The 27,993-nt window shown below is 38.5% G+C and overlaps 1 protein-coding gene across 12 annotated transcripts in view; it reads right to left on the bottom strand.

Moving 5' to 3' along the window:
• The window catches only part of cdh19 (cadherin 19, type 2), a 31,536-nt gene extending 23,593 nt beyond the window's left edge, over nucleotides 1–7,943 (bottom strand). The window contains exons 1-6 of one of the 12 annotated variants that reach the window (XM_081601455.1): nucleotides 6,963–7,940; nucleotides 6,823–6,870; nucleotides 4,160–4,272; nucleotides 2,013–2,388; nucleotides 1,598–1,892; nucleotides 122–241 (exon numbers count right to left, since the gene is read on the bottom strand). In XM_081601455.1, the coding sequence (XP_081457581.1) occupies nucleotides 122–241; nucleotides 1,598–1,892; nucleotides 2,013–2,258 (661 nt within the window). In that variant the 5' untranslated portion in view covers nucleotides 2,259–2,388; nucleotides 4,160–4,272; nucleotides 6,823–6,870; nucleotides 6,963–7,940. Of the gene's footprint in view, nucleotides 1–121; nucleotides 242–1,597; nucleotides 1,893–2,012; nucleotides 2,389–4,099; nucleotides 4,273–6,822 lie in introns of all 12 variants that reach the window. The other 11 variants (XM_081601456.1, XM_081601457.1, XM_008396565.3 and 8 more) reach the window with 11 other exon arrangements.
• Between the last annotated feature and the right edge of the window lie 20,050 nt (nucleotides 7,944–27,993).

Here is a 27,993-nt window from a genome sequence, read left to right as displayed (position 1 = left end):
CTTTTTCCTGATAGTTTAAAGTTTTATTCTGAAAAATTGCCCCTCCTAATATCTTTATCCTTTTAGGCTTAATTTCTAGAGAGGAAGAATTTGGACACAGCGTGTCGGTTCAGTGCCGTACCCGTCTTTGGCTGCACAGAGAAGTAGGGCTCCCCCTGCAGGATGGAGTAGATCAGCTTGGCGTTGTTGCCAAACATGGGATCATCCGCATCTGTGGCTGTCACCTGGGCCACCGTGGTCCCTGTGGGGGCAGGGAGCGGATTGCACAGTCAGAGTACACTCAGGCAGCAGTTCCAGTCGACAGGGAAATAAAGTGATTATGCCACAGTCCCGCAGGGTCTGTCTGTCTGACTCAGGAGGTGGAGGGGGAGGTAGTGGAAATGGAAAAAGTGGAGAGCAGAGCGAGTCTGAGGGAGAGTTAGTGGAGGGATGTTGACAAAAGGGAGTGGTGGGGGGGGTGAGCGCGTTGGCCTTTCACAATATAGAGCAGGTGTGCGTGACAACCTTTCCAGCCCTGTAGGGACATCTCTCTATCCTATTGCCCCAGGTTTTCTCTCCTTGATTCAGTTTTATTTCACTATCTTTCACACTTGCCACCTCTCTCTGAGCTGACCATATCCTTGCCCTCACCTTGGTTTCTAAGATATCTTGCTCATGCCTGCTCTCTGTCTCATTCTTTCTTCCATGTGAGTGGTCTGTCTTTCATTCACAGGCGCGGCTTTACCGCCGCGTTTCCTATTTTCGGCTGCCCTCGCTTCAACCTTCCCCTTTCACTTTCCCTCTCTGAGTCAAATTCATTGTGATTTATTACGGGTTGGGGGGTATTATGCAGCAGAATCAGATTACATACAAAATGAAATGGTAATGTTTTTTTTGTGTTTTTTTTTTTCTCACATGAAAGTGCAATGGTTATAATAAGCTTATTTAAGAAATCTATCAATAAAAGCATCCAAGCTGTGATAGAAAATCCAATACTTTTAACTTCCGGAAAGGGGAATGACAGACGCTCCTATGCTTCTTTGTTCATGGTCTTCAGTTGGGATTTCATTTAAGACAGTTTTCCTTTTATCTCAGAACTAAAAGGTTGGATCAACCTCGTTACAGTAAACATAGCAGTAAATGGAAAATTCATGAAACACACAAACCTTTACTGCTTTATAGTTCGGAAATATACTGGTTATCTTTCTCTTTCTTCCTGGATGTGGACACAGAACCTGAAAACATGCTGGACTCATTATTTTTAACTGAAACGCAGGAGATGGTTCAGCACTCAGGACTCTTCTTTGAGTTAAGAATCTAATTATAGCTCACTGTTTTGTCTTCCTTCGCTCTTTGGTTCAATTTAGGCAACAACCGTTGGGTGTTTTCTGGTAAAGTTCTTTGCCAAAACTTTCAGTCCTTCCACAATTTTCTCATTTTTTACCACAAATATTTCTTTTGTGTTGATCCATCACATAAAAACTCAAGGTAGATCCGGACAAAAGAAAATATCTAATTGAAACAGTTGAATATATCTTTCAAGACACTGAATCATTTGAATAAAACGAGTTACTTTCATCTGACATTACCTGAGAACAACAGCAAAGACGATACGTACCTACTGGACTCATCTCAGGAATGCTGGAGACATACGGTTCGTTCAGGAACTGCGGAGCGTTGTCGTTGATGTCCTGCACTTTGATTATGAACTCAGACTGGGGCTCCACTGGCTCCTCGGTCCGTGTGTTTATAGCCTGGGCCTGAAGGACATAGAAGGCCTTTTTCTCGCGGTCCAGCTTCTTCAGAGTCCAGATCTCTCCAGAATTCTCGTCTATCTTGAACACGTCTCCAGCACCTTCTCCTGATAATACGTACTTGATAGTAAAACTGCCTCGATCAGAGTCAGATTTGACCTTCAGAGGAGGAAGAAAGGAAGGTTTATAAAGACTTTTTCTGAGGCAAATGATAAACATGTGTTTTCAAAGGGAATAACCATGTCAAGGACATGGCGGGCGTTCAGTTTGAAGCATCACCTGGCCAATAATTTGAGAAGTCGGATCTTCCTCCTGGACAAACAGCTGCTTCCAAATCCAGCCCCTCTTTTGGCGATGGTGCAGAACAGTGGACCCCCGGGCCAGCTGTTGGGCTTCCAGACCCTGAGTATCTCTTATATCACTCAGTAACCCGCCGGGAATCATAGAAAACACTGTCACCACAGCCAGCACCCCCGGGGTGCTCATTTTTACTGTCCGTGCATGCATTTCCTCTCCAGCTCCCATGGTCAAACAGCGATAGGAAAGAAGGGGGTTGTTGTGTGTGTCGGTAATCCTTTATTCACCAGCGCTGCAGATCATAATCTTGCCAGTGCTGCATCCCATCTTCCGATATAGTTTGTACGCAGATTCATAACTGAAATAACAGTTCACAATTAAATTAAACCTGCTAAATGAATGACTTTGTGCACAAAATTTCTGTTGAATGGAAGCACATTCTTTTCAGCAAAGCTGCTTGATTAGGACATTTTTTCCACTTTGCCAAATCAAACTTTTAGTCAATGTCGCCAAAACAGCATTCAACGTTCAGTACAAATCCTGCAGCGCGCCTATTAATTCACCCAAAATGACCCACTCACAGCAAAATCCTGCAATAGCTTGAACAAAAATGTTGACTGATTCATTTTACAGGTCCTCAAAATCATTAGCATAGTGTGTGGAGAACTGAAGGTTTGTTGTGCATTTTACAGAAAGCTTCTCAACTTGTCTACGTCAGTGAAGCCATGATTTGTTTTACATTTAGACAATGCCCTGTATTGTGTTTTATGTCTGGGATGGTGAGCCAGATCATCATTCCTTAAGGATGACACTATACTCTGCAGCTGACTAATGAAGACTTCTAATTAGATCAATGTCTCCCTGGACACGGAAAACAGAGACGCATATACCGCTGACAAACTCTGAGTCAAATCGATGCAGCAATTATAATGTGCAGCGAGATCGGGGTCAAGAGTGCGAGGACAATGAAAGTCAGGACCAACAGCAAATTTGTTAGGCGCTTCCATTTACGTGTTGTCTGACAGGCCTGGGGAACCCTTTACAAGTTTAACACACACATGCACAAGCAGCCAACTTTGTTTTTTTTGTTGTTTTGTAAATCATGGAAAATGCTAATTCACTTGCTTTGGTCGTTGTCGACGTCAAACTGACAGCTCACAACAACAGGTAGCTGGAAGTGAGTGAGATATCTGCCTTTCAGCAACACTCTATGTCATCACAATTCCCATATTTAATCCTGTAAATGTAAATTAGCTGTCAAGATTCATTTGCAAAAAGCTGTCCTTACACAGGACTTCCTCCTAAATGAAATTTCACGAAAAAGACCCGAATGAGGGCATCTGTTTGTGCGTTTGTATGTCTGTACAGGCCGTATTCATATCTCTGAGCATTGCGGAGTGACACTCCAATTAGTGACCAGTGAATCGTGAGGCGTTGTTGTCTTTCACGGTGGCTGCCAGGCGTGTGCCTGGACCGAACGTCTCGAGGCAACACCCAGACAACAGCCCCTCAATGATGCTACACCAAGCAACTGCCAACAAACCAAGGAATCGGTTCCAAAACGCTTCTGTGGGCTGAAATAGTGCACAGGTCAAGAGATGTTTGGCTGTCAGCTTAACAAGATGGGGCGTTTTTGAAAGTGAGTGATGAAATTGTGGATAAATAAAGCCAGAGAAGCTTCGGTCAGGGTCTGGAAAAGGGAAATGTCAGGCATGAGTACAGTAAAAACATGTTTGGTGTGTGTGTGTGCGTGTGTGTGTGTGTGTGACAGCCATGCTTATAGTACTTGATAACAAGAGCAGCTAAACCAAAGTGTGGTTTTAAAAGCACATTTTGTAACACAAGCATATCAGCACTTACATGTGTTAAAGTGTTCTGGAAAAAAAAGCTCTGAGGACCTAAAACTAGAGAGACTCATTGGACTAAATGGTATATTTTCTCCTTTTTAAAGAAATCCTCATTGTACATGACACATGGAACATGTAGAGTGGCCTGTGCTTGACAGCCATTCATTAAATCTAATAGGCCTTCCTCCCATTCCCAGCCAGCCTCCTGCAGCCCATACGTACCGAGCAGCGCTGACGCTCTGCTCTGCCACATGACAGAATGACAATGAGCTGCAGTCTCACCATGTTAGGCACTAGATGCGCTGAGACTGTCCCATCATTTCTCCATACGTCTTCTAGCTCGTAAAACGCAGCTCTTCTGTAGGAATGGTTCCAGGATGCCATTAAAAGGTATCCTAAAGTGCCAACACATTTAGACGTTGTACATCGAAGCAAGGCGATAATGAAAAGGAGTCCGTCTTTTGACATTGTGGGTGACACATTAATATCAATTCCTGTTGCTGCCTGAATTAATACATTAATGCTCGAGCAAGATGTCCCACTGAAAAGAGCATAAATTATGTTGCTTTAAAAGAATCAATCATTCTGACTTGTTCCAATGCTTTTCCACGTTACAACCACAAACTTCAATCTGCTACCTCCGTTTCTCCGATTCACCAAAATAAAATTGGTGCAGACGGACGGATAGAAGTTTTGTTTCAGTGAATCGTGTTATTTTGAAATGACAAGCTTAGAATTTTAGATTCTTTAAGTGTTTGATTACAGAAAGGAAATCATCCTATCTGCATTAATGTAATTTAACTTCTCCTCTCTTCTCAGTGCTCTCAGGATGCTGTTTGTTCACTAATTTCCACTAAACATCTGAGGCATTTCTCAGAACAGCTGGAATTATATTGAGATTAAATTTCACAAAAGAAGACAAGGAAAGAAAATGTTTTAAAGGTGTGATTACTTTTACTATGCACTATAAGGATTCACTAGTGTGATTTGTTTCCAGCTATTTGAAATTGTTAAAGAAAAGTGCATCTACTAATTGTCACTTCCTTAAGATCACGCTTTTCAGAAAAAAATATCCTTAACTGGTCATTTGGGAGTCAGCCAGTTCACCATTTAACTTCATAAATCAACAACTTTGACACTGACGTGTAGGTTGTGTTTACTAAATCGGGACCAAGACTAAAGCAGAGGGATGTCAAGTCACGATGCGACTTATTTATGTACGACTTTGTTTTATTTTATTAAAAATACAAGGCATAATTTCTGCTTTGCAAAATATAATGAATTTAAAGAGATTTCTAAGTATTAGCACCACATTCTGTTGTTAATCTGCTTCTGAGGGAAAAAACAAACAAGTAAGTTCTTGAATGGTGCGACCATAGAATAAGCCATAACTAGAGGGGTTTCAATTACAGTCAGCATTTGATTGCCTTTTAATTAGGCAACAAAAGCATAAAACACATGCTGTCTTCAATCATTAAATAAAGAATGCAGTGGAGTGCACCATATTTAGCTCACTGTATTTTATGTTGGTGTATTTACAAAAAAAAGTACAACGCTGAGAAATTAAATGATGAAGAGAAGATACTTTTTTTTTACTTTATAATTTAAGTTATTCATTAAGTAATGAGTTTTATGTGTTATTAAATGTAAAAATCATTATGGTTATAACTTTTCCCTGTGAAATATGTTCAGGCTTGTAGCTTACTTTCACAAAATTAACTTCTACAACCAAAATTGAGAAATTGTAAAGAAAAAAAAGCTCTATTTTTTGAGTTCATAACCTGAAGATTCAAAGGTAAAATCATTCAGCGAGGTGGAGGAACGCTGGAAAAATGTCTGTGAGCAGGAGCTTTGAGACCTAACAAACCAGCACCCTGTGGGAGGAATAAAGTTCTCTGTGATTAGTGAAAAATAGTCTGCCTGTACTTCACTGATGCAATGAATGACCATTTGTAACACAAGCTTCAGCTGGACGTTATTATTTCTGCTCAAGTTCTCACCAGCATTGTTGTTCTGATGTGCATGCAAATGTAATAAAGTCTCAAAAAAACAAAAACAGTCTGCCAAAAAATAAAATAATCAACCTGTTTGGAAACCGGAATTTGTTGAGAAAATGCAAGTTGGAGTTTTTGCAATTAATTAATTTGGAACACAAATTGTAATTATTTGATTAAATTTGCTATAATTTTGTTAGGGTTGTACTTAAGGAGACTCAATCATGAATAAAAACAAATGAGGGTTTTTTGTCGTCTTTTTCAACAAAGTATTAACCATGTATAGCCACTGAGGTACTTCAGTTTGTCTTTTTTTCTTCTTCTCATGATTTTCATCGTTCTTCACTTGAATTGTACAGGACAGATGCTACATTGTGGGCTAAGTTGTGTAACATTTCACTATATTGAGGGTCTTTTCATACTTATGGAGTTGTACTGCTGCAACTAAAGCAAACTGTGGTTACTTTAATATTTTAAAGACAAATGTTGGTAACTGCTTATAAGCAAAGCCAATAAGCAATTAGCTGGAGTATTAATAATACTAGTTAAATATTTGTTATTGTTGTTAAACACCATATAATCTCACTGAATATTATAGTGCATTGTGATAGCAAAGGCAATTTTAATTTAATTTTGAAAGTACTGAAAGTAGCATTATTTAAAGTTGAAATAAAGATGAAAAGAATCAGTGTGGACATCTGAATGGCTAACTGACTAAGATATTTCCAAACTTTTGTGGTGAGGAAAGGTGAAGTGCTAAATCTTTTCAAAAAATTTAGAGAACAACATAACCCAACCAAGTTTAAACAGCAGAAATAGCTAAATTTGTCACTTTAAAAAAACACAAAAGGGCTGATCTAAAATCTTGTCAGGCTAAAATGTATTCCTGCTTTTATGCCGTTGCACTAATAAAATGTCTGAAACCAAGTTTGACTGCGTCGCCACACCCACCTGTTTGTGCGATTCACTGGTCCCGGCTGCCTCCAACAGAGATCACTACTGGGTTTAAGGAAAAACAATCAGCTTAACTAAAGATCCTGGTGCATAAAAAGAAATTCACTCGACACAGAAACAGAGACGAATGATCATACTTCTTACAATGCGTAATCCCTTCAACTGACAACCTCGCCTTTTCTTCTTCTTCCCCCTTTTCTGTCCTCCTCCAACTTTCTGAGGAAGAACAAACACAGGCTCTATTGTCTGAGACTCCAATCTGAACACTGCAGAACACTCGGGGCCTTCATTGACATTCAGATAGCCCCAGCCCAGACTTACAAATGGTTTTTTATCTCTGGTTTTTTTATTTTTTTTATTCCTTGGTTTTTTTCTGTTTCGTCTTTGTGAACAATCCTGTGCTTATTAGAGTTGAGCTGGAGCACTGAGCAGATGGTATTTCATCCACTGTAAGGTCTCCGTTTTTGCTAGTGATAGGACACCAACAATCTGTTTTTTGACATTCAAGCGGAGGGAGCATGCTGTTTTTCCACATTTCTTTTGAATCTGGTTCTATTTAAATAGTAAAGGCCCCACCGCCGCCGCCGCCGCCTCCTTCAGTGAGTGACGGTTGTGAAATTAATCCAGAAATGTTTGTCCTTCCATTTTGTCCTACATCATCAGAACAAATGGAAAAAGAATGAAATGTATTAATCTATGCACCAAAAAACTGCGTCGATGTTTAATTTGTTTCAGCAACTTTTCCTCGTCAAACATTATGTAGATGATCCACTATGGTGGGAAAACAATGTTCTTTATTGTAAAATCCACGACATTATGTAGGTTTTAAACATGTAATGCCTTAATTAGCTGCTAATAGCTGTAACTTTTTTTTGACATGAGCACATTCACAGTAATTTGACATTTTTTAAAGGGATCTTGAGGGGGGCGAAGAGCAAATTAAACAGCATAAAACACAAGGAATTCAGCATCTGACACATTAAACTGAGGAATTCAGTAATTTATTTCTTTCTTTCACTGTATAATTAAATCCCGAATGTATGCAAAAATTTGCTCGCCCCAAGGACATGTTTGAAATAAATACTGACTAGCTGTGATCTTTACGCCCTCAGGCAGCACCGCATGAAACACAGACACAATTCTGTGGTAGAAGTTTCTGCCTGGGCTGAATACCATCGTCAGTACAAACATACAGTTAATCGCTGTGTCTGTGATTGCAAATTAGTCTCTGCCAGTCTGAGAACACATACAGAGGAGCTGCAGTGTATGTGGCATTAAAACTGAGATGAGTGTCTTTTGAGAAGCAGCAGCACTTTGCGACGCTTCAGTCGTTCTGGGTTCCAGAAACATTTCCGGGTTTTTGAACCAGTATGAATTCAAAACGTTCACAATGAATTTTGGACATTTCCATGGATGGATGGATGGATGGAGAGGCTGACAGAAAGATAGATAGATGCAACACAACATGTTTTATATAATTCGGTAATAAAATACTTTGGTTTTGCTACTTATTTGAAGAAATTCTCATACTCAATTTTGATAATATAATCTGGACTATATTCCATTTTGAATACTCTTCCTTCTTTTACCGTTTTTATCCAGACATTGAAAGCGCTTCCACTGATTTTTTTCCAAACTTTTCCAGACTGTGTGACTACTCATGTTGTCTGAGAATGTGTTTTTTTTTCCACACCCCTCCCCTTGTTAAGTTCTCCAAAGCAATTATAGTAACTCCAATTACCAAAAGTTAAAAGTTGTCATTCTTAAGTCTTTTTTTTGATTTGACAACCCAATTACCTTTCGTAAAAATACCACAAGACTCCTCGTTATGTGCTCCTCGTAAGCACACTAACCTCAGAGGGCTAATTACACCCCTAAACAATGCTAATGGATTCCATCATTAAAAAACTCTAAGAGGTCCAAACCAACACCGTCGGTGCAAATGTCCCCTAAGTGACCACAGAAGCCTCCCTGACAGGGTGGAATTTGTTATTTCGGAGGTTGAGATTAGTTCTCTGTGTGAACTCCACTCCCATTCTGATTCCATATCAAACAGAGAAATGTCAGGACCTGCTCTGTGACATTTAAAACCTTCATTGTAGACCCTGTCTAATTGAGCCTCCCTCATTATAATGACGGAGTGCGGGCAGAGCGTCGGAAAGGAGCATCAGAAATGAAAGCTGCGGTTTGGAATTATTTACATTCCCTTTCTCCCGACGCGGCGGCGGATACGACTATCTCTTAGTCTCCTGTGACATTTTCAGCGCTGTAAAATAATGGGTGCAGTCTAACGGTCAGCATATTCGAACGAAGATAAAGGGAAGTCTGGTCAAATAAGCATTCACCGAGATGTCATACTGTATAAATAATGTGAGCTATAATTATGATGTAGTGCTCTCTTATTTCTTGTACATCTAGCTATCGGTGGAGGTATCTTTCTTGTAGCAGGAGCCACAAAAACAGACAAAGCAGCTCTGATATGAAACTGATCGTTTTTCACATTTTCCGGCCTTTTGTGCTCCACTGATGAATGCCTCTAAAGATCTTGTTGAAAACCGGTTATTTCCCAATCAAACACCACATGCTGACATAAAAAGTTCACAGGAGATGGAGTACTGAACTGTTCAACTTTGTCATGTCGGAGGCAGATGTGCCCTTCACAGCTTGTGTACATATTGTTAGATTGTCTCTGTGTAATTGGAGGAGGAATAAAGCGTCATTGGCATTCTGCTCAGTCCGCTGTGGTGAATTTGATGAGGATGTCACATTAAAAATGTATGTTCCTCGTACGTTCTTTGGCCTTTGTCTTGGACACTTATGACAAATAAGGACAGAGCCGAAGCCGCCCGAGGTGGATCTCTGTGTTTGAGAGGAAACATCAGCATCTTTTTTCACTGTCTGCCTCCTCCACATGAGAGGAGCGGCTGTCAGCTGCTGGGCCTGATTTATGGCTATAAAGCAGGGTTGAACAAAAGTTTCATGGACTTCATGAATATAACCCTGTCAGAAAAATGTGATCAAAGCGCAAAATCAAGTCATACAGTCTCAAATTCTTTACAAAGTTAAGTTAATCCAAGTCTGCACAGTTGGCTGTTTTTTCTTTTGTTTTTTGTTTTTTTGGTATACGTTTTGAAATTTTTGCTGACATTTTAATTTTTCTTCTTCTTGTAAAATTCGTTTGTTTTAGTTTTGCCGTTTGATTTTGTATGCCACGTTGTTTTTGTAAGGTTTCCAGCACCAGTCTAACAGCTTGTTCAGTCCAAATATGGAAGGACAAAAGCAAATCAAAAGTGTAGAGTGTTCACTGATGCTCCACATGTATCAATATAGAAATGAAGTGACAAAGGGAAAATGAAATGAAAAACCTTCATTTGTGAAGGCAACCAATCAGAGGTGGACTGGGGAAGAAAATGAGACCCAGCAGTTCCAGAACATCCTGGGTTCAAATCCCTGCTTGGACTCTTCCTGCATGGAGTTTGGATATTCTCCGGATGTGCGGGTTCTTTCCAAGTACTCCAACTTCCTCCTGCAGACCAAAAACGTGAATGTTAGGTTAACTGGTCTATTTAAATTGCCCTTAAGTTTGTGTGATGTATCCATGGTGCATCCCGCTTAAAGCCCAATAACCTCTGAAGAAAAGCACCAGCTCCCCCTGCTACCCTGTGGGTACAGACAATGGATGGATGTACAGGCTTAAATGATCTGGGAACATTTAAGCTCCATCATGGAATGGGTAGCAGGCTGTGCTCCTCATGCACCCCAAAAACCCAGATCAGTGTTGATCTGTCAGTGGAGCATGCCACCAGCAGGAGACTCTTATCAAATGGCTGCAGTAAGATTATTAATGATTTTTTTTTTTTCTGTGACTTAAGGGAGCAGTCACAACTGCTTACACCAACAGACGACAAGCCAGGAAAGACGACGAGAAACGTGTAGACAGTTGGACCAGTGAGTTCTTCATGACCTTGGTTTATATGATGTGTTAAAGACGCATCATCAGATCGTATTTGCTGTTACAACACTCACTGTTAATGTGACAAGACGTGGTGGGGGTGGTATTGTTGCTGGTACTTGAATGCACAATGGCTTTTAAGAGTCGTCACAGATGTGGCAAGCAAATTGCACTTCCTTGGTTTAATTTCTAACGGTACATAAAATAAACTGAGGTAGTTTTATGATGTTGCCACAGAAATGGCAGCATACAAGAGAAGCTTTAATAATTTTGGAGTTGTTCTTGTAAATTTGGAATTTTTTTCATCATAGAACATTGAAATGCTAGATGAAAAGCTATGGCGTTTTTGAGACTTATTTTGTTGTAATGAGAAGCCATGAACAGATCCCTCTTTAACAAACCTTGTTTATCTTGGATGGAGAAAGCCACCCTCGTTTCCAGTGTACATGACTGGAAACTACTTTCCTTAAAAAAAGCTGATATTAAAAGTCTTCACATGAACCTCTATGACATTTTCCGACTGGAGTTGTTTTGCTTTCTGTCCAAGTTAGAAAATCCTGTGGAATGTCTATTTAAAATACAGAAAGGATGACAGAAATGTGCTGCAGAAACGATACTGGCTCATCAAGAACTCTCACAAAACCTCACTTCAAATAGAAAAGTGAACTTTAAAATTTAATGAAAACATAAAATTAGGAAAAAAAGAAAAAAATCAAAGTGCATGGGTGAAAGAAATTTTTCCCAGACCAGTGATATTGGAATAAAACTGCAGCTCGATGGTATACAGAGAGGCTTTTTAGAATAATTTGCAGACAGACAGCTCAGCTCAGGCAGCTGCTTGTAACATTAGACATCTTATGAGAAGATGAAAGACGTCTTTTTAAGAGGAGATTCTTATATTTCTTATGAAAGGAAATTTATAGAATGTTATGTAGCTTCTTTTAAGGACTGCACAGCCTTACCATAAAGTAAGATTTGCATTGCATCAAAGATTAAAGACAGAGCTCTGAGATGCTGTGTTATGTAGGTGGGCCTTTTGACTGGATGATGATCTGCAGAATGAGCAACTCAGATGGGAAAGAAAATGCTGGAAGCCCACATCTAATTGCTACTGAGATTTTGAAAGTCGAAGTGGAATAAAAAATTCTTTCAGACACATTTCATCTGAAATAAAAAAAAAAAAAGAAACACGGCAAAGCAGTTTATGCTTTACAGCAAAACACTTTTAAAAGCTGCACTGAGGAACAAACCAAACCGGTGAATAAGACCATATGAGCTGATACGGTTTGTGAATGAAGCAGCCAACAGACCTCACTCAGTCATGGCAAGTTTTCAGCAAATGTTGTGAGAAGCTTGTGGAAAGATTGCAAAAGACTAACAGGTGATTCTACAAAAAAAAAAACTAAAGAGATGAGTGTAAACTTCTCAACTTGTTTTCATGTCTTTTTATTCAGTGTAACTGTTTAGTTTCAGATGTATGTTTTGCCGTCTTTCTCGTTTTCATAAGTGGTAAAGTAAAATTTGCTTCTATGAAAACTAGATATAAAAAAATTAGATCAGCATCTACTGGCCCAGTCCAAGTAAAGTAAAAACCTTTCAAATTCCCCTTGATGTATTGATGAAATTCTTTGTAAATCAGAACATATTTAGTATGACGCAACATTTAATGAGTGCAGGAAGTTATGTGACCTGAACTGCTGAAAAATGTTTACAAAAAAAAGATAATTTTCGATCTTAATTCTTATGCAAAGGTAGCATATTTTATTTTTGTCCAGAGTGATTTACTTAAACAAAAAAAGAAAAAATCTTGTATAAAAGCCTCTTTCGAGCTAGAGGTAAAAAAAAAAAGCAGTTTTTTTAATGTCATCTCCTGAACTGACAACATTTCTCAGAGGATTCACTCGAGGAATGAGTTGAATGCTCAGCGTTCTCCAGGGAAATATAGTTTGGAGTTAAGAGTGTGGTATCCATCACGCTGATGAAATGCATAATTAATTGTCATCTTTCTTGTATTCCTCTTTCCTGCCTTGACCACGAAGATGAAAAGTACAAGTGGAACAGCCGCGTCGTCGAGCCGGATGACATCCGTGCTAGTTTTCTCTCTCTCTCTCTTTCTGTGGCAAATTAAACACAGATGATAAATCAGCAAGGTTAAAAAAAAGTATTTACACAAATAAGTTAAAAACTATCGATCCAGTGCATCTCACTGTCGTAGCCCTCGGGACGCTGCTCCCTCGGAAGAATGCACAACTCCCCCAGCCGGGGTTCATTTGAGACGCAGACTGTGTCTGATTGATCAATGAGAACCACTGCCGAGCCATCAATCTAACAGCGGCAGAATAGGAAAAAGGGAGCATTAACATGTATAAGCTGCCGTGTCCTGACAATGTCCTCTACCTTAAGTTGGTAGGAAAACAGCCACCTCTGGGGACAAGTGGGAAGTCTCAGACCTACGACACGAACGTGTTATATAAGGACAACACGAAGGATGTCAGCATCTTGATCTCTTCTTTTTTTCTTTTTTTTAACTCCTGCGCAGCATTTTTGCCCGAATTTTACAAAAACACAAGACTCACCTTCAAGCAGCCCTCAGGTAATTATTACTGTAAGCTGCTAATGAAAGCATAAAATTGCTGGCACCTTTTTGGCCACCTCCCTGCTGTTGCTGTGTTTTAAGGCAAATGGGTGATTAATGAGTGATTTGTTCTGCTATTGCTGCTACACAGCTGTTCTATACTGCAGTGATAATTGGGCAGAGCGGCTAAAGTCGTGTTTGTCAAGGTCTTTTACTCAGAGCTATGACTAAATAAAGAAAAAAGAAAAAAAGCTAACATTGCGCTTGAGGAGGTCAGCAAACGAGGCGTTTCTGTACTGAGCTGAACATCTGTATTTTCATTACAGTATGACTTGCAGCTTAAAATTAGTTGACTAGCTGAGGGAGACACATTTTGGCAACTTTATCAGGTAAAATTTCAGAATTATACTGTAGTCAAATATCTAATTTAATATAAAGCCTTACAGTCGCTGCATAGTTCAGTGGTGCAGATCTTCATTGCCACTTGGCCCTGAATCTGTAAGCACTACAGCAGCTTCATGCTTCACCGGTAGCATCTCGAAGTAGAAAGGTGTGTCCACAAAATGTTTTTACGCTTCACTGTTTTGAGGTGGATACTAATGAGTTCACTGGCTCGTCCGACTGGTTGCTTTCAAGTCGCTCGACTGACTGACTGAATGCACCTTTTCTGGAAGACAGACTGGGATTGTTCCACCAAAAATACTGGACTTCTTCCAGTTCCACTGCTCAAAAAATGTTTCCTTACTTATTATCTAATAGCATTGCAGCTCCATAATGACGCCTTCTGGCTATGAAATGCCAATAAGTTTTGTTTTTTTTGTCAGATTATAAATTCATATAATGGAGCCAAGTGTTATGAGCCAGTGTTGGGAGCTGTGTAGAAGTCTCCAAATGAACTATTTATCTAAAAACAGGTATGCTGGAGCAGGGAAACATCTGCACTGATTTTGAAATTTGAGAAATAAAATCCCAGTTTAATTTGATGCTAAGACACGGACCTGGATTTAAATTGGATGTGGGATGGCTTTACACTTTGTGGCTTTGTCACACTAAATCCTCAAACTTAAATGTATTTCAGTGATTCTTGAGAATAGGGACAAAACAGGTCCTATGGATAAAGCACAACATTTGAATAAAATATACACAAAATATTTTTTTTTCAAATATCTTACTAAACTAACCTGGGTCATGTGAGCACAACAATGTATATTTTCCTGGTGTTTGCTGAATATTTTTTTTATTTGTCGGTAATACTGAGTAAAAATGTCACTAATAGGGTCATTAAAAAATTGTTTTATATTTCTTTTTGTCAGATGGTGATGACAAAGTTCTGGGTCAGGTCGATTAAAAATGTAATTTTTAAAAAAATGTTGCAACTGGGAGCCTTACATTTCCAAAACATTATTTGTCATATTTGCATACATAAGGTTGAGAAATAATAATAATAAAAATAAATAAATAAAATAAATGGGAAAATTAAAACACATTTTGTCCCTATTCTCAAGAATCACTGATTTAAATGTGTGGCGGACAGACCAACATATTCTAGTATACGATTGTGGGATGGAAGAGTCGTGTTTAATCTAGTTTTTACTAAATAAAGTATGAAAAGTGCAACCTACCCACTTGAGAAGACAGTATCTGGGGTGTAGCAAAATGACACAGATTAAGCAAATTAAAACAGATGGACCATCCAACTGTGTTCGGGTTATTAAAGTGACCCCTCTGTTCCTGTTTTATTAGAAATGTTTAATGAGATCCCTAATAAGAACCACACTGAACAAAATTGTTTAACAAGAATAGAAAGTTGGAGTTTTACTTCAGTTTCTTCTTTTTTTTCTTCTAAATTTAACATTAGAAGCTAAGCAAAGAATATCACAGACAAATCAGCTGCTTGTTGAAGCCACAAGCAGCTCATGCAAGTGTATTGGAAGTTGAACCGTTTCGCAAAAGGAATCTTGACAAAAAGCTGACAAGTGGTGAGAACAGCATGTCTTGTTAGCTTTTGCCGCCCTCATTTTTGCAGCTAATCTTGGAGGTTGAGTAGGTGACATTTCAGTAGCTTCGCCAACCATGCTGTCAGGTTTTTGTTTTTTTTTACAGACTGAAGAGAAAAAAATAAATGAGAGAAATCATATCGCTCTCCATGGAAGAGCATTACCACAATCTTAGTAAGCAGTTAATTTTTGAGATTTGAAATGACATTAGTTTACATTTTTTTTACTGCATCGAAGATGTTTTTTTTTTTTTTTAATAAGCTGCAAATATCTACAGGATATCTGTCAGCTCCAGGGATAAACATGAGCTCAAATAGTGGCATTCAGATTGCAGCAGATTTGGTTCTTCGGTGCACAGTCACAGTTATATTCACTTTTGGGCATTATTCTCTCAGGCCTGCAGTTGTAGCTAATCCCTGCGCCCAAGGCACTTCAGCAATAATGTACCTGTAAAAAAAAAATCCCCATCCATATCTTTATGAATTGTTATGAGATTAGTTAATGTAATACTTTTGGGGGATTTATCATGTGTGCTTCACTTATGCAGCAAAATGTACCCAATCAGATGTGGCCAACTAAGCTTAATATTAAATATAATTTAACTTCAGACTGAAGGTAGACATACAGAAACAGGTATAATGTTCGGGTTATTTAAATTTAAAATAACTAGGAGCTGCATGCCCTTCCCTTGCATCAAAATGAACACAGACATTTACGCAATAGATGGTAAAGCTGCACTGTTGGGGGTAGATGTTGGTTGGAATAGGACAAAAAGTTATATAGCCTTAATGAGACGATGTTAAAGTAATTTAGTTGCCTGCTGGAGACTTTTCCTACTAGAATGCAGAGAGAATAATTCAAACACATTTAAAACTTTTGATTTGTTTCCCTTCCGTCTTTGGAAAATGAAAGACGCGGGGCACAAGAGAAGGTGCAGCACCTTGCACCTTCAGATTTATGCTTGAAATGCAGCAAGGGGCCTCCTGTAAAAACTGCAGGACAAAATCTGATTTAATAAGAGGAAACACTGTATTATTATCCTATAATATGTCAAAACCTTTAAAAACAATGATTTGGTGCATCATCCGGAAAATATGTGTGTTCATCTCTCAGTGATGAAGGCAAATCAATTTTTTTTAATTAGACAAAGGTCTCTCGAAATGCCAGGTCTTGTGTTAAATCATTACATGGGAACAAAAAAGTAACTGTATTTATGCTAATGGATATTAATTTCTTTGTGACAGCCAGCAAGGCTTTTAAAGTAATTTATATCTCTCTTTGAGAGGTTTCTGTGGAGCCAGCGCCACGTTTGCGTGTTTGGCAGATGAGCTTCCCTTTTTAAGGAAGGAAGACATTTATCCATTCAAAACATCGAGGATCTGTAGAAAATATACTTGTTTTGTAAACTAAACCATGGGCTTTTAAATTGCTAAGCAAGAAGAGAAAAGTAATCTAAATTCAAACATGAATACACCAAAGAAAGAACTGGATGGGCAGGAAGACACAGTCAATTGCAGTTTTCAACAGATAATTGTCATGATTCATGATATTAACAATGTTGATACTCTTTTTTCTTTTCAAGTGCTTTTCATTGTAATCTCGCATTTGTACAGTTTTCGGGGTTTTCTTCTACATCTGTTTCTATTTTTAGTGTATTCTTGTTTTGTTTTTTTTTTTCAAATAAGTAATTTTTCCATTTCATTTGAAAACTAAAGTAACAAAGTCTGGAAATAAGGAAAGCTTCAACATTCAGGGACGACTGATGTCATCTGCTGGTGTTGATCCAACATGTTTTCTGCAGACGATGGTCGACGCTGCCATCCACCAGCTCTGCTACTCGCTGTTTTTCAAGAGATTCTTAGCTACCAATTGCTTCTTTGTACTCTATAAACAGCCACATCTTCAAGCAGCTTCCTAAACTCAAAGAGTCATAACTCACCGTACTGTTCAGACACAATAACATGGGCTGTTCAGCCAAACACAGATGCTTCTCTTCACTGGTATTTTACCTCTCTACCTCATGGTTTAGTACCTTGAAATCAACATTACTTCCCCCATATCCATAACCTCCAGGAACTAAGAAACCTCTAATATTCAACTTGATGTGCTGGTATAAATCCAGCATTCCTTCCTTTCTCCCGCTTGTCTTCTTGCAACAGACCAAGCTCACGTTCCAGAATTATTCCTCCTTTGCCTCACCCTTGATGGTTCTCCACTGCATCTCTGATATCCGGACCTCAACCCACACTACGAACCCTGACCTATGCCTGTTCTACTGAGCATACCCTGAAGAAGTAGCCTGCTTTTTTGACCTTGTTTCTGGTTTGCTGCATGAGGATCTTTGTGGAGTTTGTCTGTCTTGCTCTCAGAGATGAGATGCTCAGACTGAGCGCCGGATTTATCCTCCTTTCCAAACGATCCTTCAGTGATCCCAAGCCTTCTCTTACATCACAGCCGCTAAAGTCTTTCTGCTTCCCAGGAAGGGAAGTTGTTTAATTCTTGTCATCCATTCAATTTGAATTTCTGTCATGACTGTGTTTTAGGTGGAGTTTTTTATAGGACCATGTTTTGATGCTTTGAAAGTCACTTAACCTTCCTCTCATCCTCATTCTTTTGCTTAGCTTATACATCAACAAGCTGTATTGACAACAAGCAATTCAAAAGGTCTCAATCATAAAATGGAGAGCAAATACATATTTTCTAATAAAATGCAGATCTTGGTGTATCAGAATTAAACTGACTTTGAAACATGTACATTTATCTTGTCTTAAAATGATCCCATTTGCTTTTGTGATAGCATTAGTGAAATAAATAGGTGTTTCTCATTAGAGGTATGCAGACAGACGTTGTTCTTTTACCGTTATAGGGCGGTGGGAGGAAGAAACCTAGCACCTCTGTGAAGTGTGCCGGAGGCAGAATCAGTTAAAACACACTCCTTGACACAAGGAATGAGAAGACAAGGAGTCCCTGTTAACATTTTTCACTCCACTAAGCTGTTGGAACAGTAGATTAAGTGTGAAATGTTGTTAAAGATAATTAGGCAGGGGCCAGAGTAGGAAGAGTGAGAACAATCCCCGTTGATACGGCATCGCATGCCACTATTTTATAGATTGACAGAAATTACAACTGTAGTTGTCAGTGATTTTCAATGATCCTTAATGTGAATTTTTATCTTGCAGACAAAAACAATGTTCAGCTACATTCACTAGCATACTCAGTGAGCTTTCCACAAGACTTGCTTCTTTACTACAGTAAAGGAGCAAGGTAGGAACATGACAAAAAAGATGCTTTAAAGCTTTTATCTGCCACAATAAGCACAAACAACAACAACAAAAAACCCCTCAGCAGTCAATAAAATAAATCTGAATGTCAAACATCATATTTCTTGGTAAAAAATAAAAATGGAAGCATAGGAGAGCATAAGAGTCCTGACCCGACTTTAGCTTTTCACTCAGTTGCTGGTTCTGCGTGAGCTGCTGGATGCAAGCAGTATTGATTTTTAACAAAAGCAAAAAGAATACCCCATGGGAGCCTTATTTACCATGTTTGACATGTTGTAGAGGAAATAGTCATTTTCACACTATGCTTTTGCATCGTGAAGAGTCTCCCAGGCACACGCTCTCTCACCTGCCCTCTCATATTTCATGGTCTGAGTGGGCAACACCAGAAGAAAAGGTTCCTCTATGCGAGGGGGACACTGGGAAGAAGCAGAAGCCAAACCAAATGTTGAAAACATTCATCAAATTATTCACAGGAGCAAGCAAGAAAAGAAGGATAAAAACTATGAACATTAAGTGACATCATGTATTTTAACCCTTCACTGCTCAGACCCATTTTAACATGGCTTAGATATAAAGCAGTATCGGTTTTTCCATCTTTCTTATAAGTTTTGCTCAACATGAAATGCCTTCAGAAACCGATGCGATGCAATCTGCCACTTCAGCACAACTAGCTGCTAACCAAACCACACTATTCAAGCATTTTATGACTCTACTGATAATTATTCTTCTTCTTGTGTTTATTGGTAGTTGGTAAACAATTTTCCCGCTGCGCATAGATACCACCAACTGGTGGGTCAGATTGCAATGATTCTTTTTTTGCGCTGTGTTCATGCTGTGCTCCTCTGTCTCTGACTCGCTAATCAGCCTCTTTCAGCTCACCTGTGTCTTGCCTGATTGTCTCCCTTTCTACACCTGTGCTCTCTACTATTTGAGCACCTGCTTCACAACCAGATTTTTGACTTCTCTGTGCCAGTAGAAATCAAGCAGTCCTTCCTTGATCTTGTTTGTTTTCTTGTTATTGACTAAGTTCATGGTCCTGGGTTATTCTTGCCTGGACTTATCCATCTCTGATATCTGGACCTGGACCCACGCTACAAACGCTGACCTATGCCCCACAGAGAAATGCTTCTGACCCAGATATTCTCTTGGATACAAGCTTCTGTTGGCATACAACAATCTAGAAAGTTAGCTGTTGAGACTTGCGAGACCGTTTGTGATCTATTTATTGTATTTTAGTCAAATGGTCACCATTCAGGCATATAAGTACTACAGTAATTGAAGTTCTTCCAACCATGAGACCTATGCTATTAATAATTAATGTAAACAATGGTTTTAAATTACATTTAACTAGAGCTTAGAGTTTTTCATTTGCTCTGCTACATTCTTTTCTCGAATAACTTTGGTTTTATGTTACATCTGTGACTGTGCTGCTCCCTGGAAAAGCTCAGGTTTAGCAGCACTGCCGGTTAGGAGTTACAGCCAACCGACCAAGATGAAAGATTGACTCCAGGATTCATGGAGTTAAAATCCGCAATCAAAACCTGCCACCTCCATTCCTCACATGGCTCCGTGTAAGGATAAAAGAGATCATAAACAGCATTGGGTCTGCTCTACTCAAGCTCTTGACGTGACCCACTTATACAGCCACCTATCGCTCTCCATTCCCACCGACATGCTTTCCTGGTCTAACCTTGAAAAGACAGTTATTTTTATTATCATCTACAAATTCATTTTATGCAGTTAAAATGAACAATTATAATCAAGTGCTGCAACCTTTTTAATATCTGTATCGGTAGATGTATATGGAGAGATGGATGGATGGTCGATCATTTTTAATTATGTTGCGTTTGTATGACAGCCTAACTTGCTGAGACAAAATGAAAATACTTTCTGATCAGTTTTTGACTCTAGATGTTTGTATTAGTTTCAGACAAGTTTGTTTTGTTATTAGATGGTTTGTTATGCATTTTATTGTATTTTAGCCATTTTACTTGAATCATATGTTTTGTGTCTGTGACATACCATTTGTAGACTTGATATTTTTCATGCATTTTGCGTAGCGTTTTGGGCCAGTGTGGCAGTTTAAAGTTTAAGTTTAAGACATTTTATATTTATGATTGCTAATAAAGCATGTTACACAAGAAACTGTATCTTACACATTATTTTAAAGGCAGTTTGTGATATTTAACAATTGGAAAAATAGTAACTAACATGCTTTTTTTGCTACCACCTAAACGAGACACTGTTTAAGTTGGTGTGAGTTAGAACATGTAAAGCAGTAATATGATTATAGAGTGTGCATTTAGTTTTATGTGTTCAGTCAGTAACTCAAGTCACCAAACATTGATGGTTAAAATGTAAGCAATCTTGCAAATCTGAAACAAATAATGTCCTTAAATTAATTTAGGAAGCAATAGTTTTATTTTTTCTAAACTAGAAACAATTATAGAAACTCTTTTTTTCCCCACATTCACTTTTCTATTTTAATCTTTCTAAGACCATCCAGTAACCATGGAAATAGATATAGTTGAAATAATAGAGATAGCAGACAACAGAAGAATGTGTTAATTGTTTTTCCTTGTCTGCGATGCAAAATGTGAGTCTCTGAGAAATAAACTCGGGGAGTTATGAAAAATGACTAGGACAAAGCTGCATTGTAGGCTATTTATTATTCTCAGACTTGGCTGCAGGCACATATTCCAGAATTACACCCGTTTAAACCAGGCCTTTAGATTGAATGAGAAGAGAAAGAGAGACTGCAGACAGACTGGCAAGTGTAAAGGAGAGACTCCAGCATGTGTTAATCGTATGGTGTAATCTGAAGTGTGATAACTTCTTGTGTCTGAAGAAATGATTTTCAGCTTGATAAAAATCATTAAAAAGTTTCAGAACTCTTGTAAGGGGAAAAAAGAAAACAAGAACTCTGTAGTCTAAACCTAAGAAGCACTGGTTGCAAACAGAAAAATGAAAAATTAAATGTGCAAAAAATAAAATCCGATATCGCATCAGAAGTTAATTAAAAAAAAGGAGGTTTTATTCTGGCACATGCAACCAGTTGGTGGAAACCAAATGATTTTTCCAGGAAAAATAATTATGAATTGAAACGTATTTTATTTGTTACAAATCTCCGTCCCAATGCTTTTGGCAAACACAGTTTCTCTCATAATTAAAAGACTTGAAACAAAATTAAACACAGTTTCAACCCTTTTCACATTGATCAGCCAAGCAGTAAATTTCCAGAACACATGTAGATCAAATGTGCAAACTCTGAACTTTGAGCATGATGTCAACATCAGTTTAAATGTAGCTCATAATACAGAGAAGCTGTATAATTTTATAATTTAGTGGTTAAATCTCTGTTTTTTAGCAGCTATGCTTCTGTCAGTTACATTACTAATACAGGGACATCGATTAATACTTATAATATGTTAAATACTATATTTAGTTTTTGAAGTATTTTGTTTTTTACATCAAAACATGTCCCAAAAATATGCTTAGGATATTTTTCTATTTCCCAAACACATAGTAGTTGCCCTTATTTCAAGGAAAACCTGATTCATCTTTAGGAATACTGCTGGTAAATTACAAGATTTGATTATTTGGCAGCTAAAACACCCAAAGCTTTTATGGAGAGATCTAAAAACTTTTTTTTGATTGGTTATAAAGATCCAGGAAGTAAAAAAGAAAGAAAAGAAGCAAAATAAGATCAGATTCAAGCCATACTTATGAACCAAAAAGAAGACGAGCAAAAAATAAACTTACAAATAATGTGTCACCAATGTGATCAGAATAATCCTGCAGCAGCCTCAAGTGCCTCTTCAACAGCTGAAAGTTGTTGCAGGAAGTGGGACTTTCTTCAGACTCCAGTGCACCTGTCTACACTCTCACAGTTAGGCAAAAGTAAGACAGGGCACAAGTCAAAAAGTGGTGACAGGAAGTGAGGTGCAGACAGGGGTACTGAAAAGGCATGCCAGGGCCAAAGTGACAGCCTCAAGGGATTGGATGGCTGACACGGTGGGTTAGCAATGCCTCACAGCAAGAGGGCCCTCATTTCAGCTTCCTGTTTGCCTGCAGTTCAAACGTATCCACAATGTGTTTTAGGCGTCAGGCAAAAGGCATCGACATTTCTCTGTTTTGCACATCACAGCCATAAACTTCAGCCTATTTCAATGTGATGAACCACCACAAAGTAAAGTGGAGGAAAAAATATTTGTAACAAATTGTCTTTATTAAAAATAAATTTAAAAAGTTTTGTCAGCCCCCCTGAGCTGATACTTTTTGGAACTATGTTTTACTATCTCTTAGTTGTGCTACATGCTGCATCTCTACCAGCTTTGGTGATCCATTCAATGCAATACAATTATTTAAGCTCTGGCATTAGTAAAAAGTGCTGTACATCAGTTTGCTAGATTCTTAATTACATTAAGGTCTGAACATTGACTAGACCACGCAAATATGCTTTGACATAACCATGCCCTTGTGGTTCTGTCTATATGTCTGGAGTTGCTATGCTACTTAGAGTGTTCATAAATCTCATTCATATAAAATTTTTAAGGTCATAGACTGTACATGTGACCTTGAAGTTTTCAACATTTCAATAAATTATAGTTTTCACTGCAATAACATAAAACTAATACGTTTTAAGGAACTTAAATAGGAAGGTTCTCTGCTTCCCCTTTAAGTACTTTGCCCTTATCTCCCAAAAGTTGTGCGCAGACAAAAGATTCCCCAGTGGTTTGTGCATTGCTTATTTGTTCCAGAACAGTGCAACGACTCGGTATGGATTAAAGAGGGTATTTTAGCAAGATGTTTCTATTTATGCTGACTTTGGGATAAATATGGGGGTTAAATTAAAATAACTTCAGTTTTCCTTAGCTTGCAAGTACTAATGTCACTGGTATCATTTTGGATTTGTGATTATTGCTACTGTTTGGGTCCCACATTCATGACCACTTCACCAGTATAAAAAAACACATCATCACACTGGTGACACAACATACTGGGTTTTTTCTGCTCTATGTATAAAATACCCCAAAACGTTGCTGCTTATAGAATAGGTCCAACCTTCCCCAAACCCTTCACAGATATTGATCATGTCATTTGAAAACTGTATATTACAAATATATATATAAAAAACAAAGAAACACAGAGATCACATAATCTTACAGAACACATTAATGGCTCCGTTGTTTCACGGAGCTGTCACTTTGACATTGCATCTCCAGGAGAATCTGAGCCATTTGCCCCACTCAGACTGACAACGCTGCTAGGTCCTGCTCTGAATGTCAGTCTGGACAACAGAAATGATAAAACCAATTGAAACTTTCAATCTCTGTCCTTCTAATAACAAACAGAAGGAGTCTGTATGAGGCAGGACAGAGGAAGGATGAAAGCTCTCTCTTATTGATGGCCTCGTGCCAGTAACAGCAGAATCGCCATTAGTGTTTTTTTTTTTTTGTGTGCAAAACAACATTTGGGAACAAATCTCCTGGAGCTTGACTCAATGCATTTTTTTCCCTCTGCAAAACCGGGTCTAGATCCATTCTCTTTTTAAAAGGAGAAGAGTGGAAACCTTTGTTACTCATTGCATTTAAGTGGACCGACTGATGTTCTGTATGCAGCTTCAAATGTCACTCAAGAACTATGAAGCTTCCTTTAAACCCCAGCCAGCATGGTAATAGATAAATTCAGGTAATTTGAAAAATAAAAATAAAACTCTACCATCTGTAGATGGAGGAAAAAAAAAATATTTCACTAACTAAACTACTCATACAGGGACAACTATTAATACCAGAGCGGCAAGTGGTTTGGAGAGTTTTTCTCCTTATTAAATTAAATCATCATTCAAAAACTGATTTTATATTCATATTTGTCTGATATTAAAATAGGTTAATCTGAAACATTTAAGTGTCAAAAAAGCCAAAAAGACAAAGGGATTTGTGACAAAGTAATTTTTCTTAGCTCTACAATAGTGTCGACCTCAAACTGCATAAAACTCGATGTTTAAAATGTCCCTGCCCCAACGCATGACTCTGACAGCGAGATGTTTTCAACTTTACTGAAACTGCAAGGTTTGCACCGCGTAGCATTTGTTCAGTCAGAAGTTCAAGGCAACATTATTAACTGAGGTGCTTATTAGGTCAATCTAGGCCCAATGCGGTGCTATCGCTCTCTAAAATAAGATCGCATTGGAAGATCCTCGTGGGCGGCCCGGAGTACATAACAACCCTGCTTCTGTCACCGTGTCCATCAGCGCATCGATCCAAAAGGCCTTATCAAACAGCATATCTCCAGCTAACAGGGTGCTGAGGATTGACTTCGCAAATCTCTTCTCGCTCTAACTTTCTTCTGGATCTCGGCACAGCGTCTTTCGTCTGTGGCTCATAATCAGCCGGGCTGATCTCGTCAGAGCTCCTGTCTTTACTGAAGAAGAGCTTTAAGGTTGCAGAAAGCCAAATGAAACTTATTTTACCCGATTCTGCTACTCTGAGAGGTTTCTGCTTCAACAATAAAAAGAAAGCAACTATTTCACCCATCAACACTGACTTGAGTTATTAACATGTTCAAGTGCCTCACGGGTTGTTGACTTTAAGATTTGTGCAATATTTTATTGATGCGCCTTGTGCAACTGTTGCATCATAGATTACAAAGAACAAGCAGCCCAGACGGCAGGAATAAGTGGGGGGAACACTGGAGGATCGTCAGAATAAATCAGGTAACGGCAATCGTTGCTCCGTCTCGTTTAGTTTTTTTACGGTGACGAGGATGTAAGCGTTGCGTCGCACTTCCTTGCACCGATCCAAAGATGACACAGAGCGATAACGCATACGGGCAGCCGCTGCTGTAAAGGGACCACATCCTTCAAGTGGAAAAATAATCAGGGGCAATGAGCGAGGTTTAACTGCTGTCCAGTAATGTGCACCATCAAAGAGCAATAACATTTCAGGAGTGAGCCATTATGCTTTGTCAAACAACTTTCATGAGCATAAAACAGTATTTTACACTCATTGGTACAGGGAAGGTGATTATCTATTACAGCATTTCATTCCAAGATGGGGATGTTTTGCAGAAAAGTGTTTGTTTTGAGATCAAAGGGAACAGTGGGTGACCTCAAGACTGTCGATGTGATGTATAGAAATGTAGCATGATCCAAGATGTGTCTTTATTTGAACATTATTACATTTTTAGGTTGCCTTACATAATGATTAAAGTTGAAAATAGAAACCACAATGATAAAAGAAACCTAATCGAAACACGTCCATCGAGATCAAAGGTCATGAAACACCAAAGCAAAAAATACAGAAAGCAGGTAAAAAATGCTGTGGTGGTAGGAAGGAAGTACGGACCATGTGGCGCTATGAACAGGTGGGATCGGAGACGTGATCTGAATGTGGGCAGAGATGTTGATGCACAAACGTTCAGATGGTGTGCATTGTAAAGTAGGGAGGCAGAGCAGCTAAAAGGTCTTTGTCCCAAAGTGGACAGATGGAGTCCAAGCTGTGGGAAGCAGAAAGGCAATAGAGAACCTCAGCGTAGAGGCTGGTCTACAAGAAGTTAAGCGAGATGTGCGGGAGTGAGGTTGTGAGGCTGGCTTGTCAGAAAACCACATGCAAAACCACAAAAGATGCAACCGACATGAAGAAGGTACTCTGGCCAGAGGAGAGCAACATGAAACCTTTGGCCGATGCAAACGGCTCAACACGCTGTCTCCATGTCGACACATGGTGGTGGTAGCATCATGCTGTGGGAATGATTTCCAGCATGGACATGGAAGAATGGGATATGGACGGAGCTAAAATCAGCAAACAACACACGACCAGAGCTACAAGACAATGCTTTGGAGCATACTCATAATTTGCAATGGCCCAGTCAAAGTCCAGATCTATATCAAGGCAGAACTATGCAGCAACATTTAAAAAAGACAACAAAACAAAAAACTGTCTCCATTTGGGTAACCGGGTAGCTTTACAGGGGCTTTGCAGCATCTGCTTAACAGTTATGGACCACTTGGTATACGACACATAATGCCAACAAAACACAAAGTTTGTGCTTATTATGTGAAAACATCTGGAAGGTTTTAGGGGTGTTAATACTTTTGCAAGGTTCTATAGATGCTGATACAGATTGAAAACGGTGTTAATCGGCTGAACCTGCATTTGAGCAAAACAGTACAGTATTTAAATATGCAAACAATTAGGTATTAATCCTGTTAGACGGAGTCATGTTGTTTCTTTTATTATAAGACACAAGTCATGATTCCAGTGTTTCTTAATCCTCTTGGCATTTAAACAAACAAAAAAGTCAGTCAGGAAGCTTTTTTTCCATTGAACTTAAACATGATACTGTAGGATTTTACACAAAAAGGCATGCATAGCAGAAGTAAAATGCATAGTGCATAAGAGTTTTTGTGCACGAAATATATGTGCAGAAATGGTTCCAATCTGTTGGAAAACTTTAAAAATAATAAGTCAGTACAATGAATACTCAGAGGAAAACATCCTTGTGTAATGTCAGTGATCTTATAACATCAGGCTGGAAGATTTTTACAACAGTTTATCAGTTCTGTCCAAAAAAAAAAACAATCTTTCATGCAGTGGGAGAATTTCCCAAGTCTTTTTTTCATAAGTTTACTATCTTAGCTTATCATTTCTCTTTTTTTTGCACCTGGCGATCTCCACTCGGAATAAGCTTGAAAGATAATGGAGGATTTGGATACTGACTGCTGATAACAATTCTGCAGAATCCCACTTACATAAAAATAACAACAAAACTGTTTGAGTACGTTCATGGTCTACTCTCTACCTCTAAGCAGGTGAGTCTATAATGAATGCTTCATTTCCTCATGCTTTCTGTTCCTTATAAAACTGATTTTCTTCCTGAATTTGAAGACTTTATTTTTCGTTTTGTTGTTTGACACTGAGGATTTCTGACGTTTTTAAGCAGGATTAGAGGTTTGGCAGGTTAACTTCTGGTTCAACTTTGGGTTTTTAGTAACACAAAGCTGCTTCACTTCATGACAGAATTTTATTTTAAAGTCTTTAGTCAAATTGAGGATGACAACTCGCAGTCTAAACCGAACCTTTCCCCACAAAGAATGAAGATTCACCATGAACATGGGAAGAAATGTCTGAGAACGTCTATGGTCAAATATCCAGTTACTCACAATCAAAGCTACTGTAATAAAGGAAACAAAGATAAAAATTTAAATCCATATGAAAAAAAAAATTATAATAAAAATTATTTTTATTTTTATTGTTGCTTTCAAAATATTTTTATTATTTATAACCAGAACGTCCAAGCAAAAACTACAAGAGTATTTTTTCTAACAGTTAAAATGTTGCTGACAGAGTTGATTCTGATTCT

The sequence above is a fragment of the Poecilia reticulata genome, chromosome 20 (assembly GCF_904066995.2).
Source record: "Poecilia reticulata chromosome 20, P_reticulata-male-v2, whole genome shotgun sequence".
In the NCBI taxonomy this organism is placed as follows: domain Eukaryota; kingdom Metazoa; phylum Chordata; class Actinopteri; order Cyprinodontiformes; family Poeciliidae; genus Poecilia; species Poecilia reticulata.
This window is presented reverse-complemented; position numbering and strand designations above follow the sequence as displayed.